The sequence below is a fragment of the Danio rerio genome, chromosome 10 (assembly GCF_052040795.2).
Source record: "Danio rerio strain M-AB ecotype USA chromosome 10, GRCz13ab, whole genome shotgun sequence".
NCBI lineage: Eukaryota > Metazoa > Chordata > Actinopteri > Cypriniformes > Danionidae > Danio > Danio rerio.
The window spans coordinates 38,661,560-38,687,203 of NC_141030.1; the positions used below are offsets into that span (position 1 = coordinate 38,661,560).

At 33.5% G+C, this 25,644-nt stretch overlaps 1 protein-coding gene across 1 annotated transcript; it reads right to left on the minus strand.

Moving 5' to 3' along the window:
• alg5 (ALG5 dolichyl-phosphate beta-glucosyltransferase) lies at positions 1 to 25,622 on the minus strand. Its single transcript, NM_001045354.2, is given in 10 exon segments — positions 1 to 357; positions 554 to 639; positions 11,433 to 11,584; positions 13,968 to 14,027; positions 14,180 to 14,293; positions 14,775 to 14,867; positions 14,958 to 15,026; positions 15,264 to 15,310; positions 20,700 to 20,868; positions 25,304 to 25,622. Coding segments are annotated over 10 exon segments (993 nt in total). The 5' UTR covers positions 25,391 to 25,622; the 3' UTR covers positions 1 to 241.
• Positions 25,623 to 25,644: the final 22 nt, after the last annotated feature.

The window sequence follows — 25,644 nt, forward strand, 5'->3', positions numbered from 1 at the left end:
TGATTTGTTTTGGTTTTTATTTGGCCAATAACCATCTGCTTTTTTGAAACCAAACTAAAACATTATGTAAAAGAAAAACATGGAAAACAGCATAACAAAAATAGAAAGACAATCCCCTTTTGTGATCTCGGCACGGTCAGTGATAATAAAATGCTAATGGTTGCTGTTCACCGATTGCGTTCGCAGTGTACTCATTTGTGGCAATGCTAGCTCACGAACAGCACACTAGCTGTAACATCAGCTATTGAGTTTTCTTCTCAGACTCCAGTCTCCAGGCACCAGTGAGGTAACGCAGTCTGATAAAGACTAGATCAAGACCCATCTGTAGCCAACTCCAGAACGGCACCAACTTTGACCCTAAAACATGCAATAAAAGAAGCCGTCATTACCTCATAGTGGAAAAAAGGTTAATTTTTGTGACAAATGTCGCCTGAAAATACATATTAACTGTCAAGTGTTTTAATTGCCTGCACTTTAAGTGATGTAAAGCATCAGGTCATTTAACTGCCTACACTTTAAAGTGCAATTATATTTCACAACTGACAGCACAAACCTTCAATCTCTGTCCAGTTAACAGCCACCTCCTCAATAGGGATATCAAAACACTGAGCAATGAAGAGAAGCTCCACATCAAACGCCCTGCAACAATTACAAAATAAAGGATTATGGAATTAAAGTTGCCGTAAAATAAAAATGGACAGGTTTTCATATGTTGTTTTAAATAATTGGTTTCTGCAGGTTTCTTCAAATCAAATTTAAGACTTTTTAACACCCTTTTAAGACCACTATGAATGAAATTTTCAACTTCTACAGGGCTAAACTCTAGGGATTTTTAAGAATGGTCCGGTAACTTCTGTAAATACTATTTGTATTGATGGAAGATCATGTAATGGGATGTGTTGCTTTAGTTTTTTTTAACTGATTGGGGAAATTAATTTGGAGAATTTGCTGTAAAATATCTAACACCTGTTGTGAATTGTATCTCTTTGCAATAAAAGAAGTTTTGAGATGGATTATAGGTGATTGAATGTCGGCCAGATTGGGTAGCTTTACTTGGACAGAGGAAAGTTAAGACCTGTTTAAAATGATTTAACCCCTCCAGACCTGAATTATGTTCCAAATTTAAAAAAAAAAAGGGTTGTCATGTGATGTCCATTGTAATGGACGCAGGGTCTGAAGGGGTTAAGACCTACAACACAATATTTTAGTGAATTTAAGTGACTTTTTAAGCCCTAAAATTTTGTTTTTGAAATTCAAGACATTTTGAGACCCAGCGGAAACCCTTATAATTGCAGTGTTTATTATATACTATTTCCATGCACATTATTTTTATTTAAACGAAGAGTTCAGATGCAAAAACTCTCTAAATGCCATCTGAAATGTTCTTCTAAAATGGGCAATTTCTCAATCTCCAATGTTTACATTTTTCCACTTTAACCATAAAATTGACCACCGTAAAAGTGAAATATCTGAACTTTTACATACAATTCTCATTTTGGAAGCACATTTCTGATGGCATTTAGAGGTTTTGCAATTGAACTCTTCATATGTCCTCATAATCTTTATTAAATATATAAACTCTACAAGAGAAAGGGGGCTTTGAGTTTGCATGTGCTTATCCAAAGACATGTGCTATAGGTAAATTGGGTAAGCTAAAATTGTACATGGTTTCCGCTACATTCATTTTTTCATCGCCAAAATTCATCACGCCACGGCTACATCACAGCTTCTCATTCAAAACATTATATATTTTAATAGCTGGTAATAATCGCACCAAAACGTATTAAAGGGTAAGTGAATTATAACAGCGCAAAATTTTCTGTAAGCGTAGTAGTGCTGTGCGTTATTTGTTTAACCCTTTAAGGTTGCGTGCTGACTGACTGGCTGACTGACTGACTGACTGACAGGTGTGTGATGCGTGAGGCCAGCAAACACGACGTATAGCCGTTTCACTTTACTTCAGGATGCTCTAATACCGCTCTGTGGGTATTGGAGACATTCATAAATATTCCTAGCAAATCTAATAAATGTTGGAGACGTACTCGTAAACGAACTAAATCGCACTTCAGCAGTGTTTATTTGAGAGCGCACAGGAAGATCTGCGGTTGAGCAGCGTATATTTGAGGGCGTGCAAGAAGTTTTGTGCACGAGCAGAAGAAATCGGCGGCAAGCAAAGAGATCGCATGATGTAGGCTATTACATAAACGTGATCTTGACTTCTAATACTGCGCTGACGACATTTGTCATTTGAAATACTGGAATCCATTTAGACGAGACTGGTTTGGCATATGTCGAGTTGTGGAGCCTACACGCTTCTCTGTAAATTATTTATTTATTATACTTAATTGTTTTTTATGCTTTCTTGATGATATGGTGTTGTGTCAGATATTCTATTGTGAAATGGCCTTTGTTTAGGTTATTGATTATTTAAGGTTAAGGTTATTGATTATTTTCTTATGCTGAAAACAATGAAAAATATATACATAAAAAAGAAATGTGAGAAAAATGTAATATTCCTTAAAACACAAGTTTTATTTTTACACATTTAAAAAATTCAACACAGCTCCCCCCAAGATCATTATTGGAAACTCTTACAGAACAAGATTGTTCCATCAAAGGCCGAATTACACAATTATATAACATATTAAGAGAAAATCATGAAGAAAATAAAAGACTAGCATAAATCCAAGATACAAATATGGATATCCCAGTAGAGGACTGGAATATAATTAGTTTGAATGCACAAAAAAAACATTAAACTCCCGTTTGAGATTGCTACAATATAATTGGATAATGAGAACTTATATTACTCCTGTAAGATTAAATAAATTCAACCCTAATATCCCAGATCTTTGTTTACAATGCATTGAGATACAAGGTACATTTTTTCATTGTGTGTGGGAGTATGAAGAGATACAAAGATTTTGGGTGGAGGTAGCTCAATATATTTTACAATTTATTTCCACTGCAATTCCTTTATGTCCTGAATTATGTATATTGAATATGTATGAAGACAGTTGTGCTTTGTCTACTAAAGCAAGAAAATTGATTGACTTAAAGCAATACAGTGCCTTGCTTGTATTAAACATATGTTGGAAAAATGTTAAATCGCCCCTCCATTGGACTTTGGTTGAGAAACCTTATTACATGTTTGGCTCTTGAAAAGCTCACATACATAAGGAAAAAATCCTCTGAATTTTGTGAAATCTGTGAGGTGTTTTTGAACTTTGTAAAAAACGGAGATATTGAAGAAGCTCTGGAAGTCTGAAACTGTGGAATGTTAATTGGTGCTTGATTAGAATTATTATTTTTATTTATGATTATTATTTTTTATTGTTTATTTTATTAATTAATTAATTTACTATAAAATATAATGAATAATTATTATTATAATTTTTATTATATTTTTATAATTATATATTTTTTAATAGGGTTTTTATTTAACCTTTTTTTCCCCCTAAGCCTGTCTAGGGTAAGTTTTGGGTATTGAGGTTTGAATTAATGTAAAATCTTAAAATCTTGACATGTTATACAAAAAAAAAAGAAATGTGAAAAATACCTAATTTACTTTAGGTCAAGTGCCTTTTTTCTGTTCAAAACAAAACATGATATGAATAATGTTGGAAAAATGCAGCCATTGACATCCATAGTATGAACTAAATCCTATGCGGAAAAAAGAAAACTGCAGATTTTTCCAACATTCTTCAAAATATATTCTTTTGTGTTCTTTTGTGTTTTCTTTTTTGTGAAAAAAGAAACTCAAACAGGTTAAATAAAGAAATAAAAGAATTGTTTTGCATGAACTATCCCATTTTAACTGTTGTACTTTCTTTGCATGTTGTAGAGAAGTGTAAGGATCCAAAATATCAGACCATAAGAACTGTTATGGAATTTCATGAGACAAGATGCAATGTTCCAATAGATTTTCTAATCTGAGAAGTGATGAAGAAACCAACTGTTCCACTGTTCTATTCAAATCACTGTTGACAATGCAATCACAGGCTGGAGAAACAGAGCTACTCAACAGCAGGGGGTAATGCGAAGAAGTCCCCCTTCTCCTTCCACTTAAACCCCCCTTCTTGACCCTTATGTTACCTTCTGATTAGAGCACATTTCACATAAAATGTTCAAGGTTTTAATATGGTGTATCTTGCATCACTATATTCATGTTTAGTATCATTTTAAATGTCTCTGTGTGATTGGTAAAGTGGTCTTAATTTTACAGTAATATTTTACTGGTATATGTTGATTTGGTTTTTGACTTCTATAAGATCTTGATAAGATGCTCTCCCTCCTAAGAGATGGTTAAGTCCTCAAATTGACCAGGTCAGGGTTTCTGTGACACTTCTATTGTCTTGAATTTATGGCTGTTTGTTTTGACTTGAGTATATAAGGTAAGATGTGCTTTAGGACAGGGGGAGATCTTGTAAAAAGACACCCCATTGCAGCATCTCTGAGACTTATGCTGCAATGTATTTCTGTGGTCAGGTATGCATCTCTTAACTCTTTGATTTATCTTTGATAAATGGATGTTGTATTGTTACAGTCTCATCTCTGAATTGGCTTCCTGATGATTTATTATGTAATTGGCAGAATACAATTTTACCTGACAAATAAAATTTTAAGTTTTGATTAATTCTGGAGTTTTGCGAATTCATTGTATCCAGTAGATTATGTGGAGTCTCGTTACCCTTATCGTACGGCATAATCGAAATTGATTTAATTGGCGCATTTGATTATTCGTAGCCATTGCGTGCCGATAATATGTAGACCTTTTAATCATTCGACCACTGGGAATAGCAAGTTGTATGGGCTTGGCTAAGGATCTGTTTTTTTAAGACTAGGTAAGCGTTAATGCGACCAGCTTATTCAAATATAGTTAATCCTGCATCCTCTGACTATTTTCAGAGTGCCGACATATTGTCCGTGAGAAGAAACGCAAACCCGGGGCGTGGAACTCTGAGCGACGTAGGTCCCTAATGAACGTACAATTAGAATATCGGACCTCAGAAAATATCAAAACTCTAAATTAAGTCATAAATGATGAATGTGATCCGTTCTTACAATTAGAAATATTATCTAAATTTTAGGATCATTTAAATTGGAGTCAGATTGAATTCGGAGTTAATAAATTAATATAAATAAATTCTAATAAATAATAAAATTCTTTTCATAAGCACTAGAAAAGGTTTACATGCGTTAAACCTTCGACCATGCTGTTAGTTTCGTCATTGAGCTAATAGATGGACTCCTACAGTTGGTGACGGTCCCTCCGTGATCTCCCAGAAAGATTAAGGCGAGTGATGTCTTTTCAGTGCAATATGCAAAAGAAATGCTCCGAAAAGAGGTTTGAGTTTCTCTTCTTCCAACTACTGGGGTAAGTCAATTCTTATTTGCCTTTTAGAAGTGTTGAGGGAAAGATAAATGCATCCCATATAGACACATTTTGTAGAATGAGTCGGAAATGCTCAATATTAGATCGGAGTCCGTTACTCCGTGGGGCTGAGAATTAGACAAAACCACATTCCTTTCAGGGATATAATAGCAGCAGTGTAGCAGAAGAAGTACTAAAAGCTCAAAAATCTACGATCTCTTTAAGAGATTGCATTACAAATGGAATAACACCATCCAGATTTTATTCTGATACTCAACAGAGAGCTCCAAATTAACACCTAAATTCTAAATATAATAATTTCCATTCAGGATTGTTTCTTGAATATGTTGCAATAACTTTGCAACTTCGAAAACAAGCAGCAGTTATATTTTAAGAATTTACAAAAAGTTGTAATCAGATGAACTGAAAATTCTTGCTAGAATCTTTTGTATGTGAATGTAAAGAGGGCATATACAGTACTTTTAAATTTATAAATAGGAAACATCCAAAAGAAAAACTCTCTCCAAACAGAGAACATTAGACCTGATATTTTCTTTAGAATTTGAATTCTTAAAGAAGTAATTTAAAACATTCACATATCAGAGAAGATCTACTAAAGAATGCTTTTCTGCTAACATAGCTCAAAATAAGAAAAGTGTGATTAACTCACAAAAATCTTTAACCCGAGCAATGATTGACTTGTGCTTTCAAGCAGTATGTGCTTGCATTTCACTAAATGTAAGTTTACGACTGGCTCCCAGTGTAACTTGATCCGGTGCACAGAGAGAATATGTAAGAACAACTGAAGCACATGGTCAAATCAGAAGCAAGACTTCTTAAAAGATCAGTAAGTTAATGTTCAGTTTCTCTGATTACTCAGCAGACTCTACAGGGTACAGTAATAAAATTTATTCTAAATTCGTTCCATTTTAAGATAATATAACTTATCATAACAACATCATGATATTTTATATTACCACAGCCTATAATGGCATTTAATTCTCAAAAATGATTCAGCATAATTTAAGAAGGGAAAAGAAAATCGAATAGGTGTAAAATGGATAAAGGCAGGTTACAAGAAAAAGAGGATCTTTATTAATGTTACAGCATTAGAAAGAAGTAAATAGATAAGAGGGAAAACTGAAAGGAAAAATAACAAGAATGAATTTCTTAATCTTCTAATTATGCGAGAGTCTTTAATGAGAACTCAACTTGCCCAAAATTTGCCAGCTAAACTGATCGACTTGATTAGATTAAAAATACTCTCGGTAAACGTCAACCCAATAGTAATGACTTTATTAGTTAACTAGGCAGGGTTATAGGCTGATTGCGTTTTCATATTTGGAATTGTGTTAGACACTTTTTCATTTCCATAAAAACATATAATAATTGTTTGTGTCACTAAAAGTACACCTATAATTTAGTTCACACGATTGTCTTACTATAAGTGAGAAACAATTATGTTTTATGGTAAATATGCTTATCTCCTTAAAGTGGAAAGCTGTACTATCCTCAATATAGTTGCAGTTTAAACCACAAGCAGGAGTACAGTATTGGCCATGAGGCTAAAGTTTATTTCATAATTACATTAACAAAGAAAATGTCTTCATTACAAAAGTATATTGGCCTAAACTTTGCACAGTTTACCTAAAGTTGCAACTAAGTAACAAGGGGAGGTACATATCTGTTTTTTTCCCTTGGAACTTTGTGGTAAAATTATTTTAAACTAAATCATCCCTCTTTGGGAAAACCACCTAGTATTGATATTTAATCAGGAGATTAATTTAATTGGGCATTTAATCAAAGTTGTGTGCAATATTAACTTTGGCAGAAATCTATGTATAAAATATAGAGATGTATATTCAAATTTGATCTGCATTTTTAAATTTTCATTGCTAAATAAAAGCACAGCATCCAAATTGATGAACCGATGCTTCGAACACAGATCTGACCAGTGTGAACAAAAAATATCTCAGTAAATCTGAGTTTTATGAAACTCACATTATGGCAGACTGAAAGTTCAAATGCAAAAGAAATTTTAAACAACATGCCTAGATTTAAATACTAATGCTCAGTTTATCTGAACCTTATGCTTTACAAAAACATGATCATGATAATGAGATGTCTTTGTAAACCAACATAAATTCTAATGGCATTTAATTTGATGCCAAAATTCTCTTTGGCTAAGACCATAAATGGAAAATTAAAATAGTTCCATCTATTTTAATATAATTTGTGTAAAGGCTCAGATAAAACTGTGTTTCTCTCTGCATTTATTTCACCATTCAGGTGGATTGCTGCCTAAACCTGCCTGTAACCAGACAGGACACACAGCTTGATATGAGATGGGTGATAAAGGTATAAGAGGCCAATCACACTTCACACCACAAACACATTAACACATGTCTTTTTCCATGGCCTCCCAGTATACTGCTGGATCCAAATTTTGCAACACAGATTGTGATTAAACCTCACCCATCTCATGCACACAAACACACGCAACATACATTACTGCAACCTCACAGTATTTTTAACTGGTATAAGTCGACTATCCAGGTTAAAAATAATTTATATCATTCAAATATATCATACATGATTCAGCTCATACATATAGGACAATGTGGAAATATTACTTAAATATCAATTGTGATAAACAATTTTGTAACTTTATGGTTTTTCAAATTGCTGTGTATTAATGTAGTAATGTGCAGTAAATTTGTTCATGGCTACAGTCACATATCAAACTATTTCACTTGTGAATTAGCAAAATCTAAATGAGACTACTTGTCTCTTTGGACAAAATGTTTAATTCATTCATGTTCATTCATTAGCCCTGTTGCAAAATAGTTGGGCCCACTATTTTCCAACAGTGACTATTGAAAACTCAAAATTGATAAAAACAACTAAATCTAAAAATGCAGGCACTAGCAGTTTAACCAAATTCTTAACTATACCTGCATTATTGAATGTGACTTTAGCCTGTACATTGAATACAGGAATGAGAAAAGTTTACCTGAAGATGTTAAATCTTACTTTGTTTGAATTTTCATTCTTCGGTTAATCTGGTTAAACCTTAAATCTGCATTAATGTTTTTTTTCAATTGAACCATTTATATCGTCAATTTTATGATTTTAATTGTGAAATTGTGTATTTTTATTATTGATGTTTTATATATTTTTATTATGCATACCACTGGTAAAAAAAAAAACTGTTTATATTGGTTTTGCACCTGTCCTGAAATTTACTCATATCAAATACTTTTTCTAAATTACATTGCCATCATGGGAGTGAAGCATCTGCGGATTTATTACTATTAAATTTAGGACTTATTAAGATCTTATTTACCTCTCACACTTAGAACATGGTTATTGTGTTTTGTGTTTACCCATTCCACAGTGATGCAAAGGTCATTGATATTCAACTATTGCATGGTCATTCAAATGTTATCCAGCTGTCTCCTAAACAGTAGAGCATCATCAGTGACATTGTTCCTTAACCTGAAAAATATGAACTGCCCTGTGAACCTCACCTTATGTTTGATGCTAACAAAGGTTTTTCCAGTGGAACAGATAATGACCAGGGGAGGATCTAATGCACATGAATGGTTCTCAAAGTGCAATGAGACTTGCAATATGTTTGATCACACATTGAACTTTGTCATCCTATGGACTGAATACCACCTTAAATGGACACAAATGCGACGAAGCTGATGGCAGAAATGCCTGAGCAGCCACTTGAGCCCAAGCTCAACACCGTATGTCTACAACTAAAGAGACTGTGGGGTTCAGCAACATAACTCCATTTTAATGTTGAAGCTGCTTTTAATGTTGTGATTTCAGGTGATGACATCGCTACTACAACGCTATACTACAACTACCAACGCTCGCCAAAGCCATCTAAATGATCTTGTGTTCCCTTAGAGACTGCTCAGAATTGCTCCAAGGGACCAGGGGAGGACTGTAAGGATCCAAAATATCAGACCATAAGAACTGTTATGGAATTTCATGAGACAAGATGCAATGTTCCAATAGATTTTCTAATCTGAGAAGTGATGAAGAAACCAACTGTTCCACTGTTCTATTCAAATCACTGTTGACAATGCAATCACAGGCTGGAGAAACAGAGCTACTCAACAGCAGGGGGTAATGCGAAGAAGTCCCCCTTCTCCTTCCACTTAAACCCCCCTTCTTGACCCTTATGTTACCTTCTGATTAGAGCACATTTCACATAAAATGTTCAAGGTTTTAATATGGTGTATCTTGCATCACTATATTCATGTTTAGTATCATTTTAAATGTCTCTGTGTGATTGGTAAAGTGGTCTTAATTTTACAGTAATATTTTACTGGTATATGTTGATTTGGTTTTTGACTTCTATAAGATCTTGATAAGATGCTCTCCCTCCTAAGAGATGGTTAAGTCCTCAAATTGACCAGGTCAGGGTTTCTGTGACACTTCTATTGTCTTGAATTTATGGCTGTTTGTTTTGACTTGAGTATATAAGGTAAGATGTGCTTTAGGACAGGGGGAGATCTTGTAAAAAGACACCCCATTGCAGCATCTCTGAGACTTATGCTGCAATGTATTTCTGTGGTCAGGTATGCATCTCTTAACTCTTTGATTTATCTTTGATAAATGGATGTTGTATTGTTACAGTCTCATCTCTGAATTGGCTTCCTGATGATTTATTATGTAATTGGCAGAATACAATTTTACCTGACAAATAAAATTTTAAGTTTTGATTAATTCTGGAGTTTTGCGAATTCATTGTATCCAGTAGATTATGTGGAGTCTCGTTACCCTTATCGTACGGCATAATCGAAATTGATTTAATTGGCGCATTTGATTATTCGTAGCCATTGCGTGCCGATAATATGTAGACCTTTTAATCATTCGACCACTGGGAATAGCAAGTTGTATGGGCTTGGCTAAGGATCTGTTTTTTTAAGACTAGGTAAGCGTTAATGCGACCAGCTTATTCAAATATAGTTAATCCTGCATCCTCTGACTATTTTCAGAGTGCCGACATATTGTCCGTGAGAAGAAACGCAAACCCGGGGCGTGGAACTCTGAGCGACGTAGGTCCCTAATGAACGTACAATTAGAATATCGGACCTCAGAAAATATCAAAACTCTAAATTAAGTCATAAATGATGAATGTGATCCGTTCTTACAATTAGAAATATTATCTAAATTTTAGGATCATTTAAATTGGAGTCAGATTGAATTCGGAGTTAATAAATTAATATAAATAAATTCTAATAAATAATAAAATTCTTTTCATAAGCACTAGAAAAGGTTTACATGCGTTAAACCTTCGACCATGCTGTTAGTTTCGTCATTGAGCTAATAGATGGACTCCTACAGAAGCTTTAAAATCAATATGAAAATGATAGCATTGATTAAGCAAGAAAAAAAAAAATTAAGAGCAGGACTATTATAGGATTGTTTTGTCAACCTAAAAAACAAACTAGATTGTTGTGATTTGCTATTAGTGCATCAGATAAGACCAGAAAACACCTTATTGGAGAAGTAATGCCATACAACATAAATTGCTCTCATACTGTTTAACTACTGCCCAGAAGCTACTGTTTTGGAAAAAAGTAATCCCCTACATGTAAACTGTGGCTTAGAGAAATTACCTATATGTTACATTTGGAGCAAATTAGAAACTATTTGAAAAGAAAACTCAAACAAAACAACATTTGCAATCCTTTTTACCTTGAAAAAACCTTGAACCTTTTTACCTTGTTACCTTGAAAAAAAACAAACCTTGGAATAATGCATCATTTCTGTAATGTTTTAATGTGCTGTCATCATACTCTGTTGTTCAAACAGGTCTTTGTAAACAAGTTGGCTTGTTGTGTGGATGTTTTTTTATTTATTATTATTATTATGATTTTCATATTGTTTTCCCTTTTTTTCTTTTCATTTGCTTTGCCTACAGTATGTTATATGTGGACAAAACATGTAAAACAGAGAATCCTTTTCTTTCTGAAAATGTCTTCAGTAAAACGCATTCAACAAAAATAAATAAATAAATGGTAAGCCTCCTTACCAGCGCTCCACATGCAGACTGGAGAAGGTTTTCAGAGCAGCCTCACGAGTGAAGAGCTTAAAACCACACTGTGTGTCTTTAATCCCCCTCACACAGAAGAACCACACCAGGAAGTGGAATCCATACATCAGGAACGTCCGGAACATGGATCGCTGTCAGGAAAACAAACAGATGGCAGAAAATCCCCAAGTATTCACAATTTCTTCATGATCATTACTGCTTCACACACCAAGGACGATACTGATAAAGATATGGTTTCCTTCTGAATGTAAAAGCTATAACAAGGTTAAGACCACAGCAATAATGATACAATTCAAAAAGTTTATTTGTAAAGAGCTTTTTAAAAGTAAATATTGTTTCAAAGCAGCTTCACAAAACATGCACAATACTGCATTACAATCAAACTCAGAAAAGTTAAGGTTATTAGTGACCAGAACTTTATTAGTTACTAATAACTTTAACTGTTAAAAGCTACTAGTTAATTAGTTAAAGTTATAATATATAAACACAGTTAACCTGCAGTTATATAGTATATCTATCTCGTCTACCCAAACTGATCTTTATTTTGTACTCTCTATTAAATTCAGGTCAGGTGATTGGGTGGACCATTCTTTAGCTTGATTTTCTTTCTCTGAAAGCATTTGAGAGTTTCCTTGTCTGTTTTGGTGTCTTGCTGAAATGTCCACTCTGGTTTCATCTTCATCATCCTGCTAATGTAGATGCTGGACTGAAGCAACGAATATTCATTTACAATGACGAAGGGCAGAGGGTTGCTGAAGAACTACTGAGAGATTTCAGCTGCTGTCTGGGCTTTCACTGCCTTTCTACACCTCCCTTTCTTGATGTGTTCAATACTTTTTCCTGCAACATTTCAATGTATTACACATAGCTTTATTTGTTAACTAATTCGATTTGTTTTCCTTGGTTGTTTCCAACAGCCAGGGGAAATTTCAAGTCAACGGCAGCTTTAGAAATATTTTTTTCTGAGAAAAATGGTGACGTGTTCACTACTTATTTTCCCCACTGCAAAGGGCTTGTGCAATTATACCTTCATTCAAAGATGCTCTAATGGTAATCTGGACAATTAACAGTTGGTTATACCCAGGCCCACACGGAATCTGTGCGCACAGAATTCCGCAGATTTTTAGCCCATCATTAATTCTGTTTATTTACTTGAGTAAATGTGTGTAAATCTAAATTTATTTAGTTTTTTAACTAATTACAGTAATATTATTGACTAATATAAAAATGTTAATTTGATTTATGTACAATACAGTTTGTTAAGTAATATTTTCTGTCTTTTAGTAGAAATATTATATGAGAGACTTGCTTTGTTAACCAAATAAAGTGAATCTAATTAGATTTGCAATTTAAAGATTAAATAAAAGTTAAAAAGATATAACTTTTTATTTCACTAATTAAGGTTTTAGTTACGATACTCCCAAAATAATTCCTCAGAAATCCGCAGATTTTAACCAAAATTCTACCTTCGTTAGTTATACCTTCGGAATGAATGGCGAGAAGTACATGAAAGCTATACTGTATGCAAGCCAGACCAGTAAACTGTAACATAAAACATTACAGCAGCTCCAGAGTCCACTGCTAGATTTGACAGGAAAAAAAAACATTCTAAATTATCAATTAGATTGGATCGGTTACACAAGCTGGATTGTGGATGTGTGCATTGAAAAAAAAAAATATCTGAAATTCAGAAAACTCTGAACACAGGTCAAATTTCTCTCAAGACATCTGCGTGACAAGACGAAGTGTTTGTTTTTGGCCTTGGTTTATATCTTACATTTTGCAAAGACACCAAGATCTTTCAGTTGTAAACAAAATTAGTAGTTATTATTTTAATAATGTTAATATTAGTAGTAATAGTTTTCTCAAGTCATGTATAAGATTTTTTCAACAATTTTTAAAACTGATTGTAATAACTAATTTCTAATAAGTATTAATATGATGACAGTACATAACATTTTTAAAAATGCTAGTATTCAGCTTAAGCTGCAAATTAATTGCCTAACTAAGTTAAATGGGTTAACAAGTTAGGTTAATTAAGTCACTGCACAACAGTGGTTTGTTCTGCAGCAAATTGGGAAAAATATTAAAGGGGTCGATAAACTTGACTTTGGCTGGAATATTATTTTTTTTAATGTAAAAAATGCTTACCTAACAGAATTAAGACTTTATTCAGAAGAAAAATATAATAGGAATAACTGTAAAAAAAAAAGTCCATGCTATATTAAAAATCATTTTGAAAATCATTTTAAAAGTATTACAATTTCACAAGTGGGCGAATCCATTTTGTCTTCAACTATGTATTTTGAATGTATATTTAATTTATTTAGAAACTGCAGTGCACAAGTTAAAATTAACAGATCCGTATGGTAATCTTTATGCGAATATAGTCATCATTAGATTGATAAAATCTAGATTGATTAGCTTTGGATAAAAGCGTCTGCTAAATGACTAAATGTAGATTTCCATTTGTCATTATAGGGTGTGAACAACATATTGAGAAGCATCGTTTACCTGAGCCACTGATTCTTTTTCTAGGTGAGCTCTGGATCCGCAGGAGATGGCCATGTTATCCTGCACGGACATATGAGGAAGACATTTTCAGATTTTCTGACAAGTCTATTAATCATGTGATAACTCTTATCTGCTGTTTTGTCTTCACATGGATATTAAATCCACATACACTAAGTGTCGATTTTTTTATTTACAAAACAATTGCGACTCACAGGCTTCTCTGTGATGCTCTCAAGACCTTCTTCCACCTTTTCAACATCAGCAAATTTAGTGGCTCCGTCAGCATCAGCCATTAGAATAAGTCGCCCGCGACAGCTCAAAGTTCCCTGCGTACAGATAAACAGTCATGATTGACATTTATATGTTTAATTACTTACATTTTAACTTGACTCAACAACTAGCTGAAATTGAGTTGATTGTTAATTTGTTAAATTAAAAAAGTTGAAGCGGAGCTTTAATAAAGTAATATTCATCATTAAAATTCATCACTTTAATTGTGTAAAACAATAGCTGTTAAACAGTAGTAGCACATTCAGTAGTTTATGATTCATTGGTGTGTTTTGCATTTATTTACTGTTTTCAAATTGCATTTTGGGATGTTGATCTTAGTTTCAGCCACTTTTGATGTTGAAAAGTTTAACAAATTTGTTGCCATTTGTTTTATGGTTTGGTCTCAAAATTGTGCTTCAAAAAGCAGGAAAATCCATTTAAAAGTTTTAATAAACACAAAACACCCATGAATGACAAGCTACTTGTAATTACATTTTGTTTTCTGTGAAAATAAAGAGAAAGATTTAGTATAGTTACCATTTTCACTGCACCCCCTTTTCCACGGTTCTTTACCAACGTCAAAACTCTCACTTTTTTTGCTCCATACTTCTTGGTGTATTTCATGGCAACCTGAAAATACATATTACATTTTCAAACAAGCACATTAATTGTATTCAGTAATTTATTAGAACAACTAATAGCAATACGAAGCAAATCCACCTCTGTAGTTTTGTCTTTGCTGCCATCATCTACAACAATAACTTCATAAGTGAACGACGGATTCTCCTTCTGCAAAACAAGAGTCACTTTAGATTCAGCACTGACATCTAGTGGCAAAAACGATCAGAGATTTACAGGACAATTCTTGAATTTTTATTACATAAATTTATATGACACTATGTATTTGTAAGCACATATGCTATAATACAAAATCACAGCTGACGTTTTTATTACAAAGAACAACAAATGAGGCATTTATAACCTGTTGTTTCATAAGTGTAAGAAAATCACGAATGAAAAACACACCTGTCTTTTCTCCAGGTAGTCCATTGCTTCATCCATCATAACAGGCACTGTGATAGGACAGAGATAAGTATTATCAATATAAATCCTCTTTAATCAAAGAGCAGATTGAAAGTCGTATTTGATATATCAAAGATGTATCCCATTTAGGTGTGTGCATCAATCATATTGTGATCATTTGTTTTCAGAAAATAAATATTTGAGACACTGGACACTTTACATGCAATTATTTGCTTTTTATATAAACCTAAATTCATTATTGTAAATTCCCAATGGCAAATGCTTCCACACAGAAAGTGTCTAATGTCTCAGATACCTTTACTATAAATAAAAACAAAATCAAGATATGAATAATTTCCATCATCATTCAGCAGAAGAGATATTTATGCAAAAATAAAACTTAATCTGAACATTTTAGTTTAAAGGATAGTGTTAGCGAATAAGGAATTTAATAACAATTAATTTAGTAATTAGCCATAAAATAATTCTTGTTCTATATATCCCTGACAAGATTTGTTGTGTCTATTCTGTGAATCACATTAAAATGCATGACAGTCATTATGATTGGCAAGATTGTGTTTATCAGTGGAGTTTGGCTAATTTTCATCTGTGTTTGCAGTAGAGCTGCACAATATCTAGTTTCAGCATCAATAACGCAATGTGCACATCTAAAATAGTCACATTTTGAAGTGCAATCTTCAGTTTATATGTTGGGATTATAGTTTTTTCAAGGAGTCACAGATCAGAACAAAGAAGATTTTGGAATTCACTGAAGAGCTGAACCACAATGATGTGAAAGTTTAACATTTGCATGTGTTTTTAAGGCTTGTGAATGTGTATGCATTCAGGCACAAGAGTTTAAAAGTATTCAGGCATATGAAATTGAAAAGATGCACTTATTGAAGTATTTATATGATGAAGACTATATAGTGTTATTTTACATTCAATTATTCAATGTATGCACCTGAATATGGTGAGACTCTTCCCAATAATAATACAGAATAATCCCTATAATCTTCCAGAAAAATCCCAATCAGTCTAAATTATGAATTCTTTCCAAAGAGAGCCATCCAAGATGTCTGGTGAAATTGTACTCGTATCACAATATAAATCACAGCAAAACAAAATATTGCAATGTCAATTTTTTCCAATATAGTCTAGCTCTAGTTGTGGGTTGTTTTTATTATTCAACGGTCTAAAGTCTTGAGAAAAAAAAAAGATTTTGTTCATCATAGTCCCCTAAGATTTGTGACTGGTTCATTTGCACGCATACATCATTGTAACTATATATATATATATATATATATATATATATATATATATATATATATATATATATATATATATATATATATATATATATATATATATATATATATATTAAAAAAAAAATTTTAAAAAAAAAAACACAGAATGGACCCCTTTACAGTTAAGGAGAAAACAACATGTTTTAGTTTTCATTTTTAAAGCTTTAGTTGGTAAATTACCACAGTATATATCAAATTTGTTGGAGTACTGTTCAATTACTTACAAAACCAGATTAGCAGATATACACTTGCTTAAGATGCCATTTTTTCCCACGCAGAGTTAGGTGGATCTGTATTCTCCAAGTATGCTCCATATGTATGGAATGAGCTTCAAGACATACTACATATGAAGTCATACCATCGATCACTATAGTTAAAAATATTTTAAATACTGTTAATTTAGAACAGTGCTCGTTTTAACAATTGCCTATGGTTTCTACTATTTTTGTGTCTATGTGTTGTGACATGTATTTATTATTATAATAAAATCTTTTTTTTTTTTTTTTTGCAACTTTGTCCTATGCTGCCTGTCTTGACCAGTACTCCCTGGTAGAACAGGTAATGCATCTCAATGGGGCATTTCTGGTTAAACAATTAAATAAATAGATAAATAAATATAAAATATAAAATAAGCTTTGAGATATCGGATATATTGTATTTTCCTGAAATTGTGGCGTTGAAATATCTTACTCAACCAAATGTATATTCTACTAATGACAGAAAAATACTAGGTTGATTAAACAAAGTACATGCACAAGAAATGTGCAGGTAGGCCTGTCACAGTATCTATTTTTATTGTAAAATATATTGCACCAAAATATATTGCGATAAACTATATTATTGTCATTTTAAGACCATTTTATGCCACTCATTATATAATGTCAGACACTCAGAATGCAAGTACACTCTTCCAAAGAACACAACATATTTCATTCTTAAAATTATTAAATTTTATTATAGTCATTTTAACAATTTATTAAATTAGACATTGGAATCAGAATGTGAAAGCGCATATCCTAAATAAATAATAATAAATGTTAACAAAAAAAGTGCAAAGTAAAAAGTAACAGAGGCTGCGATATCTGCTACCAGATCTATTTTCAGTAATTTATAGTAAATACTACAGTGTTGTTTTAACCCTATTGACACTGACACCTTCAATAGAGTTAGAAATGTTGCTAAAAATGTTGCTAGAATGTATGGAATGTATGTATTTTATGTATGGAGGCGATATATATTGCATCAGCAAAAATGATTGAGGTCATGTCCATGGCATGTGTTGTAGGATTAGTTGATATATTGATTATTGTGGCAGGCCTAGGTGCAGGTCAGTGTCCTTAATGCTAATAATCCACAGGGCAACATTTCGCGCAATGTTGCAGGACAATTTTGCAGAGTGATGTTGGTTGGCTATTTTTCTATTAAGAATGGGCAACAATGTCCCAGATTATCTGTATTTTGTTTAAATGTTTATTTTTTGTTTTTATCTTACTCCAGAATATTTTGTAAAGATGTTTGTGCAAATCCCTTAACTGCTATCTCTGATATTGTATGTGAAAATATAAATTTGTCAAAAAGTGAATTATACTGCATTGTCTTTACTTCTCTTTTGGCAAGACGCTTGATTCTAATCAATTGCAAATAATAATTTCCCCCATATTTTAAACAGTGGGCCAGTGATGTGTTGCATTTCCCTAGTTTGGCTTGTATTATACTGATCTATTATACTGCTGTCTTCATTTTTTGCCTTTGTTTATATATACACAATGTTAAGTTTGGCTTGTATTATAGTGATCTATTATACTGCTGTCTTCATTTTTTGCCTTTGTTTATATATACACAATGTTAAAGCAATATATATAATATATATATATATATATGTGTGTGTATATGTATGTGTGTGTGTGTGTGTGTGTGTGTGTGTGTGTGTGTGTGTGTGTGTGTGTGTGTGTGTGTGTGTGTCTGTGTGTGTGTGTGTGTGGTTAGTCATTTAGATTAATGAATGTACTGTATATTTTTTTTATTATTTTAATAAATATAAAGGGGGGTGGGGGTGGTGGACAACAGCATTGTATCTGTAGCCCATTGCTATAATTAGTTAGGCTGTGTCTCACCTGGTTGCCCATTTATGGCATCATTTCCCAAAGTTGCCCTGCAACATTGCTAAAAAAGTTGCCCTGTGTATCATCAGCATAAGAGACTGTATAAGTGTGTTGTTTTCGTGTCCATAGTAACAGTTAGCAGGATTTTTTTTGAAAAATAATAACTAAAAAAGTCCATTAAATCTCTTTATATTTACTAATAAAAATGATTTTAATAGGAAAATGTGTTAATTGTGAAGTAATATATATTCAAACAAAAAAAAGCATTACAACAAGCAGCTGAAGGATTTGATTCATAGGCTGTTAAACTGAAGGTAAGATGATTTTATCTAGGAAAATGTAATGTTTACCATACCTTAATAGAGATAAATAAGAGAAAGAAACACTATAATGCATTCATTGACGTCAAAAATTAATTTTTACTTATTTAGAGTTTAGGGATTAGGCTAATCTGTCCATTTCATTGTGAAAACCTGGCAAGCCTTAAAAGTTCACATTCTAATAAGAAAAATAACGTAACAGATTTGTACTTGTACTGAAACATATAATAAACAACGTAAGGAATTATGTCAACGGTTTTATGAGAGTGGTTATTCTACAAAATGGATTAAAGAAGCTGCGGCTCGTTTTGAAAATATTTGAAAATCACCAAAACCATCAAATACACAGATTTTGATTATTTAGAATTCAGCTTTGAGTAATAAGTTTGCAAATAAAGCATGAAGACACAGGCATATATTAAATTCAGATCCTGTTATGAGACACTGTTGTAAAGGTCCTCTATGAATTGTTTTTAAATGAGCGACAAACGAGAGTGGATTAAGGTTCTGAACGTTCTGATAATCCTTTCTCAGTCACTGAAGGTAATTATAGATGTGGTCAATGCACATACTGTAACTAAACGTCAGTCCTTTAGTCATCCCATTCAGGTAAGCAGTTCAAGATTAAAGGAGTGATTTCTTGCAATACAAAAAAAGTGATCTACATCAGGGGTTTCCAAACTTTTCAGCCTGCGACCCCCAAAATAACAATATCAGAGACTTGCGCCCCCAATATCCTCTGAAGTGGTTATATATATATATATATATATAAACCTTGCACACAATGGGCCCAAGTCTATTCATCGTTTAAACGTGAGTGGTGTAAAGATGTCAGAAAGTTTAACCTGGTGCCATAAAAACAATTCGCTGCATCTGACGCAATTTCTGTGTTTTTAATATAACATTATAAAATGGTACACAATATTGTACAATGTTTTTTTTCTGTATGTTACTGGTAAAATATGGTAATTCTAATAGCCTAATAAAATAAATTTGTGATTTATCTTGCGACCCACTTTGAGAACCACTGATCTATATGATTAAATGTCCTTGTGGTTTAGGTTACATCGGTAAAACAACACTGTTAAAAAACGTGAATTGCTGAACACAGAAGTAATATACGATTAAATGATCAATGAAATCCTATTTCTGTTCATTTTCATGCATTGAATCATAACCTTTCAACATTACGATAAATAGGCATTGAACAAGTGAAGCTTCCGAGAAAGGGTGGGGATATAGACAGACTTCTATTGCTGAGGGAAGCTTTTTACATTCATACATTGAATACTTTGTCTTCGAGGGGTTTAAATTTGGACTTTGATATGAAATCTTTTTTGTAATTGTAAGTTTATCCACGTGTCTTATATTTACACATGTATTCTGTTGTGGTTTCTTTTGATTTTTTGTATTATTATTTTTTCTTGTTTACTTGTTGGTCAATTGGGGTGATTATTGTTTGGAGGTGTGAGGTGAAGAGCTTGACTATTTCTTGAATTCTCATATTTTTGTTGTTTAACCTGATGAAGTCCATGTAGGTCGAAACATTGTTTTAATACCTCCCTTCTGAGAGCTAAAGTTGCAGTGTGCTGATTTTCTTTTTACTTTTTCGAGAATCTCAGATGTGCACATACTTCTGTTTTTGGTTGCTAAATAACGTGCAGCACATTTACTGTTTACACACTTGAAAATGCATTCAAACCAGCTCACATCGGAGTTCTTCGTTGTATGAAGGGACGACCACAGACAGATCTATTGAAGGAGGCTCCATCAGACTGGGGAAATCCTCACGCTTGCCATCTGCAGTCAGGAACTGTTTCTCCTTCTCGTGGCGACTCTGATCGACCATCTTCGCAGTGACGTGAGCAGCAATAACAACCTAGAGATGAGAACAAACAGGTATGACTCAGAGGAGAAACAAACTCGTTCAACTGGATGAATTGGTGAAGATGAACACAAGTGTCACTATATACAGCTGTGGACTTGAAAATTGTCTGGACGTACTGGATTTACTAGATATGGGTTCGGATAAATTGTTGAGGGTGAAGTTTGTTCCTCGCCACTGGCTTGCTTTCTTTGGGACTTGTGGAGCTGCGCATCGGTGGAATTGCTCTTCAGTGTTTGGACTTTCAGCATTGAAAATTAAACCACAATGAACTAAACTGAACTTCAACTCTGAAAACTGGACGGACAGTTTCAATCTACTAGAACTTCTATGTTAAGCTGCTTTGACACAATCTACATTGTAAAACCGCTACAGAAATAAACATTAATTGAATGGGTTTTAATTGTTTTTTAAAGGTCTGATGACATTTAAGTCAAATAATATATTGCCTATTCTTTTCTTTTTATTACTATTGTGAGGCCAGCAGGGGGCGCTCAACCTGTGGTCTACGTGAGTCCTAATGCCCCAGTAAAAGTGAAGGGGACACTACACTGTCAGTGGGTGCCGTCCTTCGGATGAGACGTTAAACCGAGGTCCTGACTCTCTGTGGTCATTAAAAATCCCATGGCACTTCTCGTGAAGGAGCAGGGGTGTAACCCCGGTGTCCTGGCCAAAGTCCCTCTATCTGCCCTTACGATCATGGCCTCCCAATCATCCCCTTCCACCGAATTGGCTCTATCACTGTCTCTCCATTCCACCAATAGCTGGTGTGTTGTGAGCGCACTGGCGCTGTTGTCCTGTGGCTGCCGTCGCATCATCCAAGTGGATGCTGCACACTGGTGGTGGTGTGGAGAGACCCCCCCTCATGATTGTGAAGCGCTTTGGGTGTATGGCCATACACAATAAATGCACTATATAAATACACATTACATTACCTTACCTTACCTATTTATTTTTACTATAATTTATTTATTTTTAGCAGATAATAAACATTGGTCGACTAACATTGACACATTTTCATTTGTCGTGATTAAAAATCATATAGTTATTCCACCAATTTAATTAAACACCAAGTTAAAATGCTGGTATTGCATCCTCTAAACCGGGGTTGTATAGAGGGCCAAAAACCAAATATCATGGAGTCGTAGGCCAAAGGTAAATATATCAAATAATATTACATTAAAGTAGCCATGAGTACATTTTTTAATTTATTGTAAAACAATACTTTAAATCATATTTAGTAATACAGTATATCATATGAAATGATAACTTCAACAGTAAAAACAAACAATCACATTTATAACACAATGGAGTTCAATGCTGGGGTCCGTTCTTCGTACGTGGATTACTCAGTTAGCTGGATTTGGATATTGACTATTTGACATGATCCAGGATCGTTTCGTTCTTCAAAGCTGACCTGAGAGTTGTTGTCATAGCAACAGTTCTGCTAGCTCAAACCTGATCGGAAGCAGGTTCAATTCATATAAACAGGATTAGATCGGGTCAGTTCAAGCTAAGAAAATAGAAAAAGTACAGAAATATGATATTTTCTTACAGTAGTAGTTATATACACTTGGGAAAATAGTTTTAAAAAATTAACTATATATATAAAGTTATAGTTATTAATAAAATAAATAAAGTTATATTAACAAAAATGCAATTCGAGCAATCTGCAAAACTGCAATCTGCACCCTCGAAATGAAAGTACAAAGAGAAAATTTATTGATATGAACTTTTTAGACCGCTTTAGTACAATTTGTGTATGATAATAGAAATGCAGAATATTTGACTTAAAAAAAAAAAAAGAAATAATACATTAATGCAGTCATGAACATGTTTTGACAGTAAATATGCTTCACAAAATTTGCAGACACCTTTACCAATATCAAAATGCTTTTGTAAACATCCAGTTATTCCATACAGCGATTAAAAAAACGGCTACTGTAATAAAGAAAATATTTTTTAAATGTAGAACTAAATACATTGATATGCATTGAAATACACGATGAATACTCTTGACACATGAAAGTGTAAAGCCTGCAGTTCACAACATATGTGGAAAGTTATTTTAAACCGTCGACTGCTAATTTGATGTAATTTTGCTCACATGGATAATTGAATATTAATCAGATGATGTCATTACGCTGCTGTTTCGTCAGCCAATCGTTGCATTGCTGATCATGATTTCGAGGATCGATAGATCTGTCCTTCACAACACACGCAGCGATCTCAGATCAGTTAATCCAGACATTTTAATCTGATTCACGAACTTGTTTGAAGAACCAAATTAGCCAGAGATCAGTTATCAAGATTAAAAGATCCAGGATCGGCAAAATCATCTTAGATTATTTAAGCGAGGTACGAAGAACGGACCCCAGAACACAATAGTCAAGTAGAATCTGCCTTTACCTTTATTTGTCCACAATCCATAGGGTGACGGTATGAATATTTAAACTAAATCTGATTCAATTACACCATTTAACTGACACATTTCAGTTAGCTTTTAACAATAAAACAAACAAACAATAGGTTACATTACATTTGAAATGACAATCACTACTATTCTTCCTCTCTTCTCAGATGGCATGGCGGGCCAAATCAAAGATTACCATGGGCCAACTTTGGTCTGCAGTCCCTAGTTTGGGCATGTCTGGTCTAAAAGCATTAATGTAATATTTCTGAATGGGATCTTTATCTTTACTTCAAAGTAAACATCATGCTGTAAATGACTATTTATATTTTAATTTTGGAAGAGATGTCATCAGTTATTTGCAGAAGAAAACAAAAATGACACTTTACTCGAACACAAAAAACTATCAACTGTAAATCCAGTAGATATAGAGAATTCCTAAAAGATCTCAATTATCTCTCACACACACACACAATTGAGGTAAAATTGGTTTTATATTCACAGACACCTATATTCACACATTTAGACTTCCTCCTTAATAATATACAGTGGTGTAACAAATTACAAATACTCAAACTACTGCGAGTAGTTTTTCTCAGAAATTATTATTTACTAAGTAGTTTTTTAACGGTGTACTTTCATTTTTCCTTGAGTACATTTTTAGTGCTGTATCTGTATTTTTACTCCACTACTTTCAATCTGCAGTCACTACTTAATTTTATCTTGTCTATGGGGATTAGAAAAATCAGTCCTGTGATTCCTGTCCAATCAAATCTCACATAGAAGGTAAATCATGAACTACCTCAAGTGATGGGCGATTTATAAATGCAGCAAACTATTTGGAAGCATTAAAGGTGTCCAAGAAGATATCCAAAATCTTTATCCACAATGACCCAGAGATTATTTAGATGCAGGTCACTGATGAGAAGATGACGAATGTTTACTTTATGATACCGAAATGGCCTTAAACACCCAGCAAGCACAAGATGTCAACATGATGTCAAATTGACATTATACCCCAATGTCGTAGGGATGTTGCATTTTTTTGGGATATGAAAATAGGGTTTACATCAGAACTCAACATCAGGCTGACATCAATGTCCAAACTAAAATCAACGCCTAATGATGTTACAGTTGATGTTGTGTGGACGTTACCACTATGACATCTATCAGACGTTGGATTTTGGTTGCTATACCTGATGAAGACATACCTGGCTAGACATTGAGTTTTGGTCACATGATGCCACAACCTAAATCTAACCTATTATTAACATCTTATGACGTTGTGTGCCTGCTGGGCAATAACTAAATGCACTACAGAATGTTACGTTTACACACATCCACAATGCATCAGCTTTTTAGTCTAATACTTATTACTCTTGAGTAATTTTGTAAGGTCTACTTTTTACTCATACTTTGAGTGATACTTTGTCTTCTTGCTCTTTTACTCTACTTCTGAAACCTGGACTTTACAAGAACTTCTATGTTAAGCGGCTTTGACACAATGTACATTGTAAAAGTGCTATATAAATAAACATGAATTGAACTGAACTACATTTTTAGGCAAGTAATAGTACTTTAACTTAAGTATGATTTTTCAGTACTCTTCACACCACTGTTAAAATAATTTCAGAAAAGTATTTTTGCAAATTCTAAATAGTGAAATCACATTAGCAGACACTGACTATCAAAGTACAACATTGTTCACAGACAAATAAATAGTGCTAATGTTGTTTTCAAGTCATACATGCATGAGATTTCAGACTGAATATTTAAAGTACCATAGTAAACAATCTGGGGAGCATGTTACAAGCAGTCACAGAAAGAATGTGCGAATATAAAACCATCTTTACCTCAATTACACACACAAACACATAAATATACAAACACACACCTAAGAAATCAAAAAAGATCACAATAACGAGTAATAATGATAAGTTACACAAACCAAGCATTAATAAGGGACATAAAACAGACACAATAACACAAACATTTATATAAATGGATATATAAACGTACCAGTAATAAGACGACCAAAGCCAGGATAAGCGAATACTGCAATAAGTCACATAAACAGAACTCCATCCTCCATATCTCAGTCAACATATTGCTCTGCAGAGACGCTGACAGCAGTTTACCGCTCAGTTAAAGCACGCGGAGCGTTAAAAACAGCCTCTCTGTGACTTCTCGAGGCGGGACATATATGAATGGATGTCGTACTAAATTACGGAATAAATACTTAAATCTCCATTGTTGAACTTTACTTCCAGTCACAGAGAAACACCTACGCGGAAGTCGCCTTGACAAACCACATCATCACAGCCATGATCACAGCGGGCGAAGAAAGCGCAGATTCCGCC